The sequence below is a fragment of the Amblyomma americanum genome, chromosome 11 (genome assembly GCF_052857255.1).
Source record: "Amblyomma americanum isolate KBUSLIRL-KWMA chromosome 11, ASM5285725v1, whole genome shotgun sequence".
In the NCBI taxonomy this organism is placed as follows: Eukaryota; Metazoa; Arthropoda; class Arachnida; order Ixodida; family Ixodidae; genus Amblyomma; species Amblyomma americanum.
In genome coordinates, this window is record NC_135507.1 from 43,587,948 (window position 1) to 43,601,196 (window position 13,249).

At 52.7% G+C, this 13,249-nt stretch overlaps 1 protein-coding gene across 1 annotated transcript in view; it reads right to left on the bottom strand.

Moving 5' to 3' along the window:
- Positions 1 to 7,996: 7,996 nt before the first annotated feature.
- Positions 7,997 to 13,249, bottom strand: part of LOC144110001 (MAM and LDL-receptor class A domain-containing protein 1-like) — a 47,369-nt gene continuing 42,116 nt past the window's right edge. The window contains 2 exon segments of the mRNA XM_077642804.1: positions 7,997 to 8,134; positions 9,924 to 9,999. Of these exon segments, the coding sequence (XP_077498930.1) occupies positions 8,088 to 8,134; positions 9,924 to 9,999 (123 nt within the window). The 3' untranslated portion in view covers positions 7,997 to 8,087.

Here is a 13,249-nt window from a genome sequence, read left to right on the forward strand (position 1 = left end):
TAGCGCGAATAGGGTAACAATAAGCTTTGGCCCTCTAAACCTCTCTTATATCGCAGCTCCTTGATAACACCGGCTGGGCAACTCTGCACAGGAACAATGTATCATAATCAAGTACATTAAATGACCCGTAACTGCTACAGACATGTAGCTCAACAACACCGGGCAACTATCATAATCATTCTTCACCATTCGACGCGTACAACATACGCATTTGAGATCTTCAAAGAATAAAACTGTTCGTATGTTCTTCACGAGTCGAGTCTCTCATCGTCGCCCTTACACTACCCTCGGTACACGCCAGCTTCAACCACGCCACTTTGCGACATTCAGGTGAACTGTTCAGTGCTGCCCATACATGAAGGAAGGAAAAGCTAGGAGAGGCCCTCACCCTACCCTCGCTACCCAAGCGATCCGAGCTGCTTGACAGAAAGCGTGCCCGAAACCACATGTTTTACAATACAATACAATGTTTATTCAACATCTCAGGGATGTTTGGAGCACGGGCAAAAAGCCAGAAAAAGGCTTGACTAAGGCCCGTATCCCAGCACATGGCAAGCAGTGTGCAGCTACATGCTGCAGTGGTTAAAAATATAGAAAAAATGGGTGCGATAGGAGAATACAAACACAAGTCAAGCATGATCATACATGAAAATAAAGTGCATTGTAAAGAAATTAGTAGTTTACATGGTGAAGCGTATATATGTTTACCCATAGATACAACATGATCCAAAGACATCGGCAATAAAGAACACAGTGAAAAAAGGAAAAGAAAAAAGTAAATGCGCAAACAGTTTCAAATTTTAAGACGTGATGCATTTCAGTCCCAAACATATTTTTCCACAGGCTCTTCAATGAACTAGAGTCAATTGGACTATTGGGATTACTGGGTTCATCGCGCAGCTGCGTCGTCCTGCATGCCTCACCGGCTCGTCTTTCAGCTTCCGGGGGGCGGCGCGACGCGAGATCGTCTGCTCGCCTGTCATCGTGGCACAAGCTGCGCATGCGCATGCGAGCTTATGAGCAGCGTGATGAACTAAATGTCATTGCGGTGCCCTCCCTTTCGCCTTCCAAAAATGTGACGTAAAACCTCCCCAAAATTCTTTTCTTCCTTCATCTGAAGAGAACCGCTTATCACGACTTCAATTTTTAACTGTGCAAACTTACCTCAGGATCTATGAATTCCATTTCCACCGTTCCCAAATCATTTTCTGTTGTCAGCCGACATCCTTTTTTGGTGTCCCCTGGTCTCGTTTCAATTCCCCTCAGGTAGTGTTTGTGCAAAGATTACTTTAGCCTTTAGATGTAAACATTTATGATATCCTCTCCTGCGCTTCGCAATGGGCCCGCTATCCACATTGTTTTCGACGACATATTCCCAAAAAACGCAAACCTTTGCCACCGAGTATTCTAAATGGTCTTCTAGAAGATGTGAGGACCCTACCTACAAATATAGCAATAGCCACTGACGCATCGCAATGCAATGAAAAAGCAGGTGTGGGAATATTTTGTTCGCATTTAGACTGGTCCTTTTCACTGCGCCTTCCAGATTTCACCCTCATTTTTCAAGCAGAGTTTCTAGCACTTGTACTTGCACTACGCAAGCTAGACCCCTCTATTACAGCAGTCGCAGTAATTACTGATTCTTTATCTTTGTGTTCGTCCCTCGCTGCACATGCTGACGGTCCCATTTTAACAACTTTCTTAGCCCTACTTCCTCCGCATTTGAGTCTTGTTTATTCAGTATGAATTCCCGGTAACAGCAGTGTGACAGTAAATGGGATTGCTGACAATCTCGCAAAGGCTTCCCTCAGCGGCCCCGTGTTGCCAATCATCCCGGCTACAGCCTATATTACAGCATCTAGATTTCGGCGACGTGCGTTTTTAAGCACGCAAGACACAACACTTTTAACATCGGCGGATTATGAGCACCTTAAATATTATTGGAACAGGAAAATTTGTTGCTCTCGGCAGCTTGAAGTATCACTGACGAGGCTGCGCTGCCGCATCCCCCCTCTAAATTTCTTTTTACACAAGTCGGGTTTGGCGCTCTCTCCCATTTGTGCATTTTGCCGTGAGCCTGAATCTATAGAACATTTTTGGCTGTATTGTCGCCGATTCAACTCTCCGAGAAAAGGTTGCTGGAGGAGCCTTTGCAGCATCTTGGCCTTAGTTTGAGCAGCCCGCTCTTGCTATCATTTGGCGCCACCACATTTGGGTTCAGCCACAGATCTGTTTGTACCGCTGTTCTAAATTTCCTGATAGAATCTCACCGACTGCCTTGCTAAGTGTTCCAAAATTTTCTTTTCTCTCAATTATTACATTTTGACTTAATCATTATTATTTAATCCCTCTCTTTATTATTATTCTTATAATTTTGAAATCAAAACTCTCTTCCCTTTTCTGTTCATGAGGAAGAATTCACCGGTGTTGCGCTCCCACGTGCTTTTCCTTTTTATTAACTGCGTTCAGGTGAATAGCCACCCGATTCTTGGCCGATCCCCCAGTGTGGGTATGTGCCATCTTTTGATAGGCTAACAACGACAACAACAACCGCCATAGCGGTAGCACTCGCTTCCATACACCACATGGCCACACATGAACACCACGCCAGTCCGATATACACAATAATTAGACTCACAGGCTGCGTGCCGCGCCTTCGCGAAGGGAACTTTACCTTTGCAGGCTGCGCGCGCGCCATCGCCAATAAGCCCTGATATATTCCCCACCATGGGCATCGTTTGGGCCCCTGGTCAAACCTCCCTTCCTGGCAACGAGAGCGCCCACGCGCTCGCCGGAGCAGCAACCTTCCGGGCGGTGTTTGTCGAGAGAAGCGCAGGAGGAAGCAAACACAGAGGGCGCTTTCTTGGCTCTGCACACTTACACTCACATAACAGAATTTTACCGCACACAAAGGAGAACGCCGCCATCACCGCACCCATCACTGACCAAGGCACATATACAGCACACCCTCAGGACGTCCAGCACACCCTCGTCAGCTCGGCGGCGGCGACGTCTGATGCCCACGAGTGCGTGGTGGTGTTGACACATCGGTGGCCTGTGTCCACGTGCGCCCAGTTGTTGCGTGAAAGACGCTGTGGTTTCGTGCAGTGCCTTCATGCTGTGCTCCGATCCAAATCATCTGTGGTGATTTTAACGCCCACCATAGTGCGTGGGGCAGTGCGCGCCACTCCGCGCGTGGAGACGACCTGCACGACGCAGCAACGCAGCTGGGACTCACTCCCTTGAACACCGGCGAGCCCACCTTTTGACGACGCGGAACAACCGGCTCCTGCATCGACTTTGCCGTCGCATCCAGAGCCATCGAGGCGACATGGCACCGATCAATATCTCTCTGGGGCTCGGATCATTACTCCATCCTAACTGAACTCACTGCAGCGGAGGCGCGCGCCAAACGCACCTACTCCATTGCTAACTGGAGCGCGTTCTGGCGGGCGGTCGACGAGGCGGCGGCAACTGGCGCCAAATTCTTTTCAAGCCTAGTCCGAAGCGCTCTCGCAGCCACCCAACGAGCAGAGGTAAGGGCAGGGCAGCCCACACCTGATATGAAGCTGCTCGATCTGCGCGAGAAGAGAGATCGCGCAGAGCGACGGGCGCGACGGACTGACAGAGCCGCCGACTGGACTACCCGCCTGGACGCGGCAGCGCGTCGCCACTCCAACAAGCTATACCGCTGGCAGTGGGCTTCACTATGCCGAAAGATGGAGGAAGATGCCAACTCGCGGAGACCTAGCAGAACGGTTTGCCGACCAGTTCGCGCCGCCTATAGTCCCGCAAACGCAGCTGGCATAGCTCCTCCCTAGCTAGCGCCCGAGAAGCGACGCCAGTCCCTCGTGCGTCGCCTCGGAAGGCCCCTGTGACGCGCCTTTCACCGCGGCGGAACTGAACAATGCGCTGCAGCGCTGCCGCCGCCGATCGGCGCCCGGACCGTACGGGGTGACATACCAGATGCTGCGAAACCTGAATGCGCAGCAACGACAGATCCTCCTGCAGCAGATCAACCTGGTGTGGGAACGCGGGTAGCTACCGGAGGATTGGAGAACCGCGGTCGTTTGTCCCATCCGAAAGGCAGGGCGCCCACCTACGGAGCTGAGAGGATACCGGCCAGTGGCATCAACATCGGCGGCAGGTAAGCTCATGGAGCATATGGCTTTGCAGCGTCTGAACGAGCGGGCTGCGGAGGCTGATTTGTTTGACGAGCGGCAGACGGGTTTTCGTGGGTGCGGTGCATGGCTGATTCTATATCGGACGTTGTTACAGCGCTGGAGCACGCCAGGGCTGCCGGCCAGGTTGCGCTGCTGCTGCTACTGGACGTCTCGGGCGCTTTTGACAACGTTCACCGCGCACCAATTCTCGCGGTGGTTGAGGGAGCCGGTGTGAGCGGGCGCCTTTTGCGATACGTTCATGGCTTCCTGAGCGGGCGCACCATGCGCGTACGAGTATATAGGCGGTAAGCTCTTCGAGCCTCGCCCGGTGGATTTGGGCATGCCGCAGCGCTCTGTCGTATCACCATTCCTGTTTAATGTGGCCATGTCGGTGATGCCGGCCTCCCTCCCCACGAGCGGCCGACACCATGTGTACATGCCCATATATGCAGACGACACAGCTCTGTGGTGCCGGGGACTACCGGGCGAGGCGCTCCGCGTGCGGGGTGCCTTCAGGGAGCTCTGACCGCAATCGACGCCAACTTGCGCGGCCTTGGTCTGTCGCTGAGCGCGGACAAATCGGTGGCCATGACCTGTGTTTCGAGATCGCGCGCCTTGCGCCACTGTTACTCGATGCGACTCCGATTCAGCGTAAATCAGTGCGGTACCTTGGCATGGACATCGACTGGCGCCTTTCCTTCAGCCCCGCGGCGTTCAAGGCCTCTTTGCAGATGAACAGGATCACCGCCTCCGTGCACAAGCTCACCGCTCGAAGCCAGGGCATCTCCCAGCAAGCCGCCCTGCGGCTATACGGCGCCGCAGCTTTGGGGGCGGCGCTGTATGCGCTGCCGCTTGTCTCGGTGCGCAAGCCGTGTTGGAAAAAGCTCGAGCTGCAACACCTAAGTACCTGCGCGTGTGCCTAGGCCTGCCCAAAAACTCACAGTGCGCCGCAGCGCTGGCCGAGGCAGGAGCGTGGCCGCTTCAGCTCCAAGCAGCGCGCAGGGCACTGAATCACATCGACAGGCTTCACCGCGCACCCGACGGCAGCTAGTTACTACATCGTATGAGCTTGCACCCGCGCTCACGAATGGGCGCGGCGCTGCTCGAGTATGAGCAATTGACCCAAGGCCCACCCCCCTACGGATCCTGCGCTCCCTCGTATGCTGCCTCGATCGGGGGTACAGCGAGAGATAGTCGGCATCGCGGGAAAGCGGAGCACACCCTTCTGTGCTGTGCAGCAGCTGGCCAGAGCCGTCATACACGAGGAGCTTCAGGGCCATCTCCTCGTGTACACTGACGGCTCAGTGGCCCGCCACAGCTCCTCCCTTGCAGAGGCGGCTACCATCCCCGCCTTGCGACTGCACAGCCAGCAACACGTCACCTTCCTGGACTCCTCCGCCATGGCGGAGCTGATGGGGATCCGGCTCGGGCTGGACCTGCTGCTCACCCTCGGCCCTCCGCCGCCCAGGAGTGCTCTGCTGTCCGACTCCCGCGCCACATTCAGCTGCCTGCAATCCAACGGCTGCCGTACCCCACTAGTGCGCGATATTCGTTCGCGGCTCGAGCGACTTGCGCACAACGGGTGCGCCGTGCGTGCACAGTGGGTGCCCGGTCGCTGCGGCATCGCCGGCAACGAGGAAGCTGACGACCTCGCGAGCGCCGCACATCAACTACCTCCCAGCGATATGCCCCTTGTGCTGGAGGACATGCGTGCGGTCATCCATGACCATCTCCTATGGCAGCACCCCGACCCACACATCATTAAAGGTGAGCGCATCGACAGAACCACCGGTTGCCGTGCACTTACACGATCGTATCGTGCAATGATAATCCGCGCGCGCATTGGCTGCGTGTGGCCCGGGGAACGACGGGTGCGTCACGGAATCGCGACGAGTGATGTGTGTGACGTATGCTGGGCAGTGTAAACACTGGAGCACCTACTCCTTCGCTGTACCGCGTCCGCCGATGCTCTTCGCGATATGCTGGCGGCCTACAGGTTGCTGGTCGTACTACCAGACTCGCTCAAGACGCTATTGTGGCCGCAGGGCAGTGCGCATACCCGTGAGCGAACCTTGGTGAGCCTCTGTGCATTCCTCGAGCACACGGGCTTTACGTTCCGCCTGTTCTTCTCCAGGTAGTAACACGCAGTGACCGAAAGCTCCACGTGTACTGCATTGGATGATCAACAGCTGGACGCCCCACTCCAGCTGCAGTGCACATAGCGTTGTGCGCGTTTGCTTTCTCTTCTTTTACGGACTCAACACGCATGCAACCTGCATATATGTATTGTTGTGTAAACAATGTATTTGTGTGTATTACCTCTCGTTCTACACTTTCTCACTGTCCCCTCACCTCTTTCACTTCCCTTCTTCAAACTGCCTGCTACCCGTTATTCCTCTGCCCCAGCTCAGGTGCCTCCGTAGTGATGGCAGATCCCGGGGCTAACCAAAATATGTTTCTTCCTTTTTATTTTTATTTTTTTTTATTTTTGAATAAACACTACTACTTCTGCTACCAAGGACGAAGTTGTGGCATGGCATCAACTTCAGACTTATATGTATCCTAACCTGTATCACGCACACTTGTTCTTCCGCATCCTCTACCTTGGCATTTGCCCGAGCTGCGAAGAGCACTGACCTACACTGCATCATTCCGTTTGGGCCTGCACAACATCAGCCGGCGGCGCCCCACCCATAACACCCCCTTCCTCTTGGGAAGATGCCCTGTCCTGCCCGGAGCCGACCGACGAGCGCCGGTTCATCGAACGTGCCTATAAAATAGCGGTGGAAAACGGGGCCGTGGATTGACGGCCCTTTCTTAAGACCGCTCTGATGGGCACGAACCCACAAGACCAGCGACAGCTGCTCCAGTAGGCCTGCAGGATCGCGGCGGCACATGGAGCCCTGCACTGAGGGCTGCACTCAAGAGGGCCAGTACATCATAATTTTCTCATAACAGCTCCTCCTCCTCCTCCTCCTCCATCTGCCCATAGTATATGCTTGAGGCGGAGGAAGAAAGGGTGCAGGCGCTGCCAACGGCTCATTACATGGCTTCTCGCTGTGATCACGTTGAAAAAATTGGCTGAAGGTAAAGCCAGAATTTTGAGTACCAGTTTCCTAAGGGGCGCGGTTAGTGAACTCGGCATTTGTACACCGCGGAATTTTTTGTTGCGCTAGCCGTAAGGCTTTCATTCTCGAAAAAAGGAAGCCGGGTAGATATGCAGAAATAAAATAAGAACCGCGACTCGGTTCCAAATCAACAGATCAGCTTCGCTGGCCACTGCACGACCGCGCTATGCTATCGCCGCAACCGATAACCTCTCTTTAACTGCTACTATCTCGCGTTGTGCATTGCATGTCGTCGTCTTCATCGACACTCATCCGTGCGCAATAAATCCAGAACGCAATGTTCTAAAAAATGAAAATTGGTTTTTCAGGAAAGGAAATGAAGCAGTAACTGTCTCACTTGCAGTGCCCTCTTAAGGTCTGTTTGCGCTAACACCAAGGTCCCCAATCACCAATTTCGCCGATCTTTACTTGAAGTCTGCCGTTGAAACATTAGCCTTTGACAGAAAGTGAAATTAAACGCGAGGTGGCTGGCGAAAATTGCATTTGGCCGCGTGGGCTAGATCGACCATATGTTTTCTTTTTTTGTGTGCCGCAAAATTTTCCATAACGTGGTCTTTCATTGAACAGAGATAGGATGACTAGAATTCTAGCCACCGTAACATAGAGACATGCACGTTGACAGCTGCGGACTGCTTGTTCGCGGGTATTGTTTCGTCAATTTGTGTTCGCCGAATAAAAGGAAAGGAAATAGGAACGGTGGTGGTGAATACTTTTATTCGTACTACTTTCGACGAAATAGGAGGGGGCTTGAGATGTGGGCTTCGATGATGATGCTGGACACGTCTCGCTTGGTCATTCACACGTCCGTTGTCGCTGCGGCGATGACAGCCGTTGGTGGCCGAGCTATAGAGTAGGGAGGAGAAGAATTCGTAGTCAGGGTTCAGGAATCAGGAACTAGTAGTCAGAAGAATTCGTAGTCAGCGAGGTGACGTTTATCCCCCTAGTGAACTTAGACGAATCATTCTCGCCATAAGCCATCGTTCATTTGTGGTTCATGACGAGTCCAGCTCGTCGTGTGTTTTATGGCACTGTTGTGTCGTGCTTAAAGTGAGTAGGATTGTACAAAGCGTATTTTAGTGGGCCGACAGCTGGCAGCACGTGTACTAAATAGGCATTTCGTGCTTTCGAAAAAAATGTGTCCGTTAGAGGGCTAAGTGTTCATAAAACCTCAGCGGGCAGCGGGGAACGCGGAGCTTAGCATTATACTATGACGTCACCGAACAATAAAACCTTGAAAAAAATAAAACCTCCTCGACCTCCTCGACCACCTGGGGACCTTTGACGTGCACTGACATCGCACAGCAAACGGGCGCCTTAGCATTTTGGCCTACGCGTTTTTCCTTGTGTCGCACCCGCCGCGGTGGCTCAGTGGTTAGGGCGCTCGGCTACTGATCCGGAGTTCCCGGGTTCGAACCCGACCGCGGCACCGGCGTTTTGATGGAGGCGAAACGCTAAGGCGCCCGTGTGCTGTGCGATGTCAGTGCACGTTAAAGATCCCCAGGTGGTCGAAATTATTCCGGAGCCCTCCACTACGGCACCTGTTCCTTCCTTCACTCCCTCCTTTATCCCTTCCCTTACGGCGCGGTTCAGGTGTCCAACGATATATGAGACGGATACTGCGCCATTTCCTTTCCCCCAAAACCAATTATTATTATTATTGAAAATTGAAAATTGGGTTTTGGGGAAAGGAAATGGCACAGTATCTGTCTCACATATCGGTGGACACCTGAATCGCGCCGTAAGGGAAGGGATAAAGGAGAGAGTGAAAGAAGGAAGAAATGTGCCGTAGTGGAGGGCTCCGGAATAATTTCGACCACCTGGGTATCTTTAACGTGCACTGACGTCGCACAGCAAACGAGCGCCTATGCGTTTCGCCTCCATCGAAACGCTAACGCCGCGTTCGGGTTCCTTCCCTTATGTTTTGTGCACAAGTGGTTGCGCGTGTCCCATTTTGTTTCTCTTGCTACTGTGTAAAACACAGAAGTGTGGGACGCACACAGATGCAGTAAATACAGCATGCAAGTTTCGGCAGTGCTTGGAGTTGCCTCTGTCAAATGTGTTGAGCTCAAGAGGTTGGCTTCTGGGCCATGCAGTGGTTATGCACCGCATCCGTTCCATATCACTATAAGATGAGGGGAGCTCCCTGTCCTCACCTCTCCGAGAATTAGGACTCTCATGGATGCTGCAAGACCTCTAATACGCGGTTCTGAAGCAAGATTTTTGGTCTCTCTGCTTTTGAAAAAGGCCGCACATCATACATAAGGTGAACCGTACACCTTCACGCGCTATTGTAGTTCACGTAATATTTTTAAAAGCTCGGCACTTTCTGTCACTTAATTGTAAGGGCTGTTTTCCCCTATTCAATCGTTCATAGTTTTTGTCATTGGTAGTTAGTTGCCTGCTGTCGGATTAGTGAGGAAGCGTTGCCATTCGCCAGCTTTGGAATCAGAGTCGAGGGTGGCCAATGGTAGAGGAGCCAGAACATTGAATCATGAATGCATAATCATTTGAAAACAAGGCCCCTCCCGGAGTATTCTTGCAAAACATCATGCCAGCCTGGACTCCTCAGAGAGGGAACAGTATACAGCCCCTTCAAGCACAAGTGAAATATGCGGCGTCGCCAGGGACTTACTCTCGCAGTTCCCGTCGTACATGGTGATGTCGTCCAGGGCGAATCCTCCGTCGGTGGCCTCTCCTTCGAAGTGGATCTGAAGAGAAAAGATTACGGCGGCGGTGTTAGTACGGTCGCAGCCTTAAGATAGAGATCGTCCTCTCGATCCGCTCCTTTTAATTGTGTTTTTCTCTATGAGAGCTACTCATTTGATTTGTGAAACGCTCGCCATGAACATGCCTTTATAAAGCATAGCGCAAAGCCTCTATGACGAGAATAAAATGACCAACTCCCGAGCGATTCGTATTTTCTCAGGGCGACGATTTGATAGTCACAGATAAATCCCTTCCAGCCACCGCTGTGGATCGGTGGGTATGGCGCTCGGCTAGTGAACCGAAAGACGCGGGCTCGATCCCGGCCGCGGCGGTCAAATTTCGATGAAGGCGAAATTACAGAAACGGTTCAGGTGTCCAAAGATATATGAGACAGATACTGCGCCATTTCCTTTCCCCAAAAAACCAATTAAAAATTACAGAAGCCGGTGTACTGTGCGATGTCAGTGCACTTTAAAGAACCCTAGGTGGTCGAAATTTCCGAAGACCTTCACTACGGCGTCCCTCATAACCGAAGTTGCTTTGTGACGTTAAACCCCCATAAACCGGATGAATCCGTTCCTCCTCATCCCAGGAGACTGCCACTGGCGAGGTTAGCTGGACCAATGGCTAGAGCCAATGGCGTCTATCTATGCAGCTGCCAGCCACCTACGACGCAGTGCTAGCAGGTGCAATGTGGCTGACCGCGATGTCTTGACAATCGGTCGACGCCAGTGGCGGGAGGGCTTTCTGTGAGGGACATTTGCCACTTCGTATTAGTGCGGGAGCACTACTGGGCGCAATTTGCGATTTCAGGCATACGTTCGTGCTTAGGTGTCTGAAGCCAGGCAGGCGGCCCACCTGTTCACCGAGTTGTGCGCAACCTGCAATGTATGTACACCTGGCCGGCTTTCACCTTGTCAGGGGCACACCTAGGTGAAGGTGTTCGTGGTATAGGCGGTCCTATTGTAAAGGCCTTCGTGGTAAATACCCACCTTAACTAGTGCTGCTGGACGGTATTCTGCGGAACTAAAGTGGTTGTTTGGGCTTGTTGATCATGGTTAAAGAATGCAGCGCGAAAAAACAAGGACAAACGAAGAAGAGGACAGGACTAGCGCTGACCAATGTATTCAGCGTGGTATTCTGCGCTTTTCCATGCAACGCCTCTGCTTTTTTAGCTGGTTTCAACTATACAGTGACCGACTTTCGTCTTCATAAACAGTACCTAGGAAAGTTTTAGTTGCGCTAGTGAACAGTACTTTGGTTTAACCACTGCAACGGTGATGCGAGGCGATGCGCTTAAGCCAAATGCAAATGATCACAGAGAGAGGCAGCGAAGTGCAGTGCTGCGGTATCTTTTCCAGCGAGAGCTATTAGGCGCCCGGCCCTTTCTTTCTTGTCGCCGGCGTGGCATTAACGCACCCACCATGACATTAATGACATTTATGTCACATGACTTTATGTCACGATCAACCTGGGTAGCATAAGCCTAAGGGTGGCTCCGTTTGGAACAGCCGCCTGCCAGTGCAGAGGCTATTCACTTGACAACTACACCAGCCCGCCAGGAATATATCCCCCATAATAAACGCCTAAACAGCCTTCGCAGAACATCGCGTTACACAGCCGTAACAGTCCTGTGAGTTTTTGTAGCGAAAGATACACTGGCCACGAACTTGCGATTTCGCTGTGGCGGTGCTCCGAGGAGGCACAGAGACAGACCTTGAGCCGTTGCCTAGCAACCGCCGCAGCTGGGCGGACACCGCGCGCTCGCCGCGCCATCTGGCATGTTTACTGCGGTACTTGTTTCGGGTCATGCTTTGTAGACAACGGCATTGCCGCCGGACAACACAATCAAATTGTCCCGCGCCCAGCTGATGCCTGAAGACATTGTCGGTCTGTGTTGTGAGGCACACGCGAACTAATAGGTAGGCCCTCCTCACATGCCACGTTTTGCTGGAACTCGTCTTTGCACTGATGAGGTCAGGCAGTGATTTCGATCGGATCAGATTTGAGGCTATCTCCTTTTTAATGGGTGGGATTTAGGGATTTCCCACGTAAGTTCGATGCTGTACAGATATTGCCCTCACTTCGCCATCGCAGTTTTGGAACAGAATGGAAGAAGCTTACCAAGCATGACAGTTAGAGCTGGTGAGCTTCACCTTCTGCACATCGCTTTATTGTGCGCTGAATGACCGAGACATGTAACTCTATATGAAGATTACATCAACTTTACCGGACAATCTTATATTTACGTCGTCAAGGGTTTATTATGAACGTGATCAAGGATGAAAAGGTTCACTGAAATTTGTCATCAGGGCGGTGTAGCGCCAGTCTTGGATTCGCACTCACTGAGCACTTGCAGCTAATTTCCAAAGAAACTCGACTTCACAATAAAAAGGTTTGCAGCCACCGACCGTCATTGGACAGTCTTTCAAGTACAGTTAATAATGTCTTGGCGGAGCCGCCTTCAGGGAGTTTTAATTCACGTTGGCCGCCACCACTGTGTACACAGCCAACGCACTCTTGGAAGCTGGCGGTGCTGGTGCAGTCGACCCTTCCCTGCGTTCACGGTAAAGAACATTAAGATGGCGAGCACCTGTCACCGCAAGGTCTGCACCTGGAGCATCATGTTTTGCCGCCACAGCGGACGTGTCCTTGCGGCGTAAGGCAACGTCTACTTTGCTTAAGTTCACCGTAGGCGGGTCCACTCCTTCACGTCTCGCAGCCGGGTTCGCTGGTGCCTCAGGAGGGGCCAAGTGGAAATCACTTGCACCGCCAGTGCCAGAATCGTGCGTACCGTTTCCGCCACTCTGCTGGTCCGCCATCTTGGCCTTCCCGAACGCGATGTAGATGCGCAGCTTCTGGGCGCTCCGCTCAATCTCGCTGCAGTTGGAGTAGGCCAGCACGCACGCGCACTCCAGGATGCAGACGCCAATCTCCTCGGTGATGGCGTACAGTTCCTTGCGTTGTACCAGGACCACTGGGAGCTTCACCGGGATCTGCAGATCGTGATTCATGTTGCTTGGCAAGCGTGGTGTCTCAGCGACGGGAGTCCTGCGGGAGGCGAGGGCTGCTGTGGCCTGGGTTGCAATGGGCGTCACGACGATTGGCCTGCCGACCGAGAGACAGGCTTGGATGATGCAGTGCTAGGCTTGTTGTTGTTCCCAGGAGGACAATGGCACGTGCCCACAGCAGGGGATTGGCCGAGACACAGGCGGCGACTGGGTTCCGGGCGTTCCGCGATGCGCGTGTCTT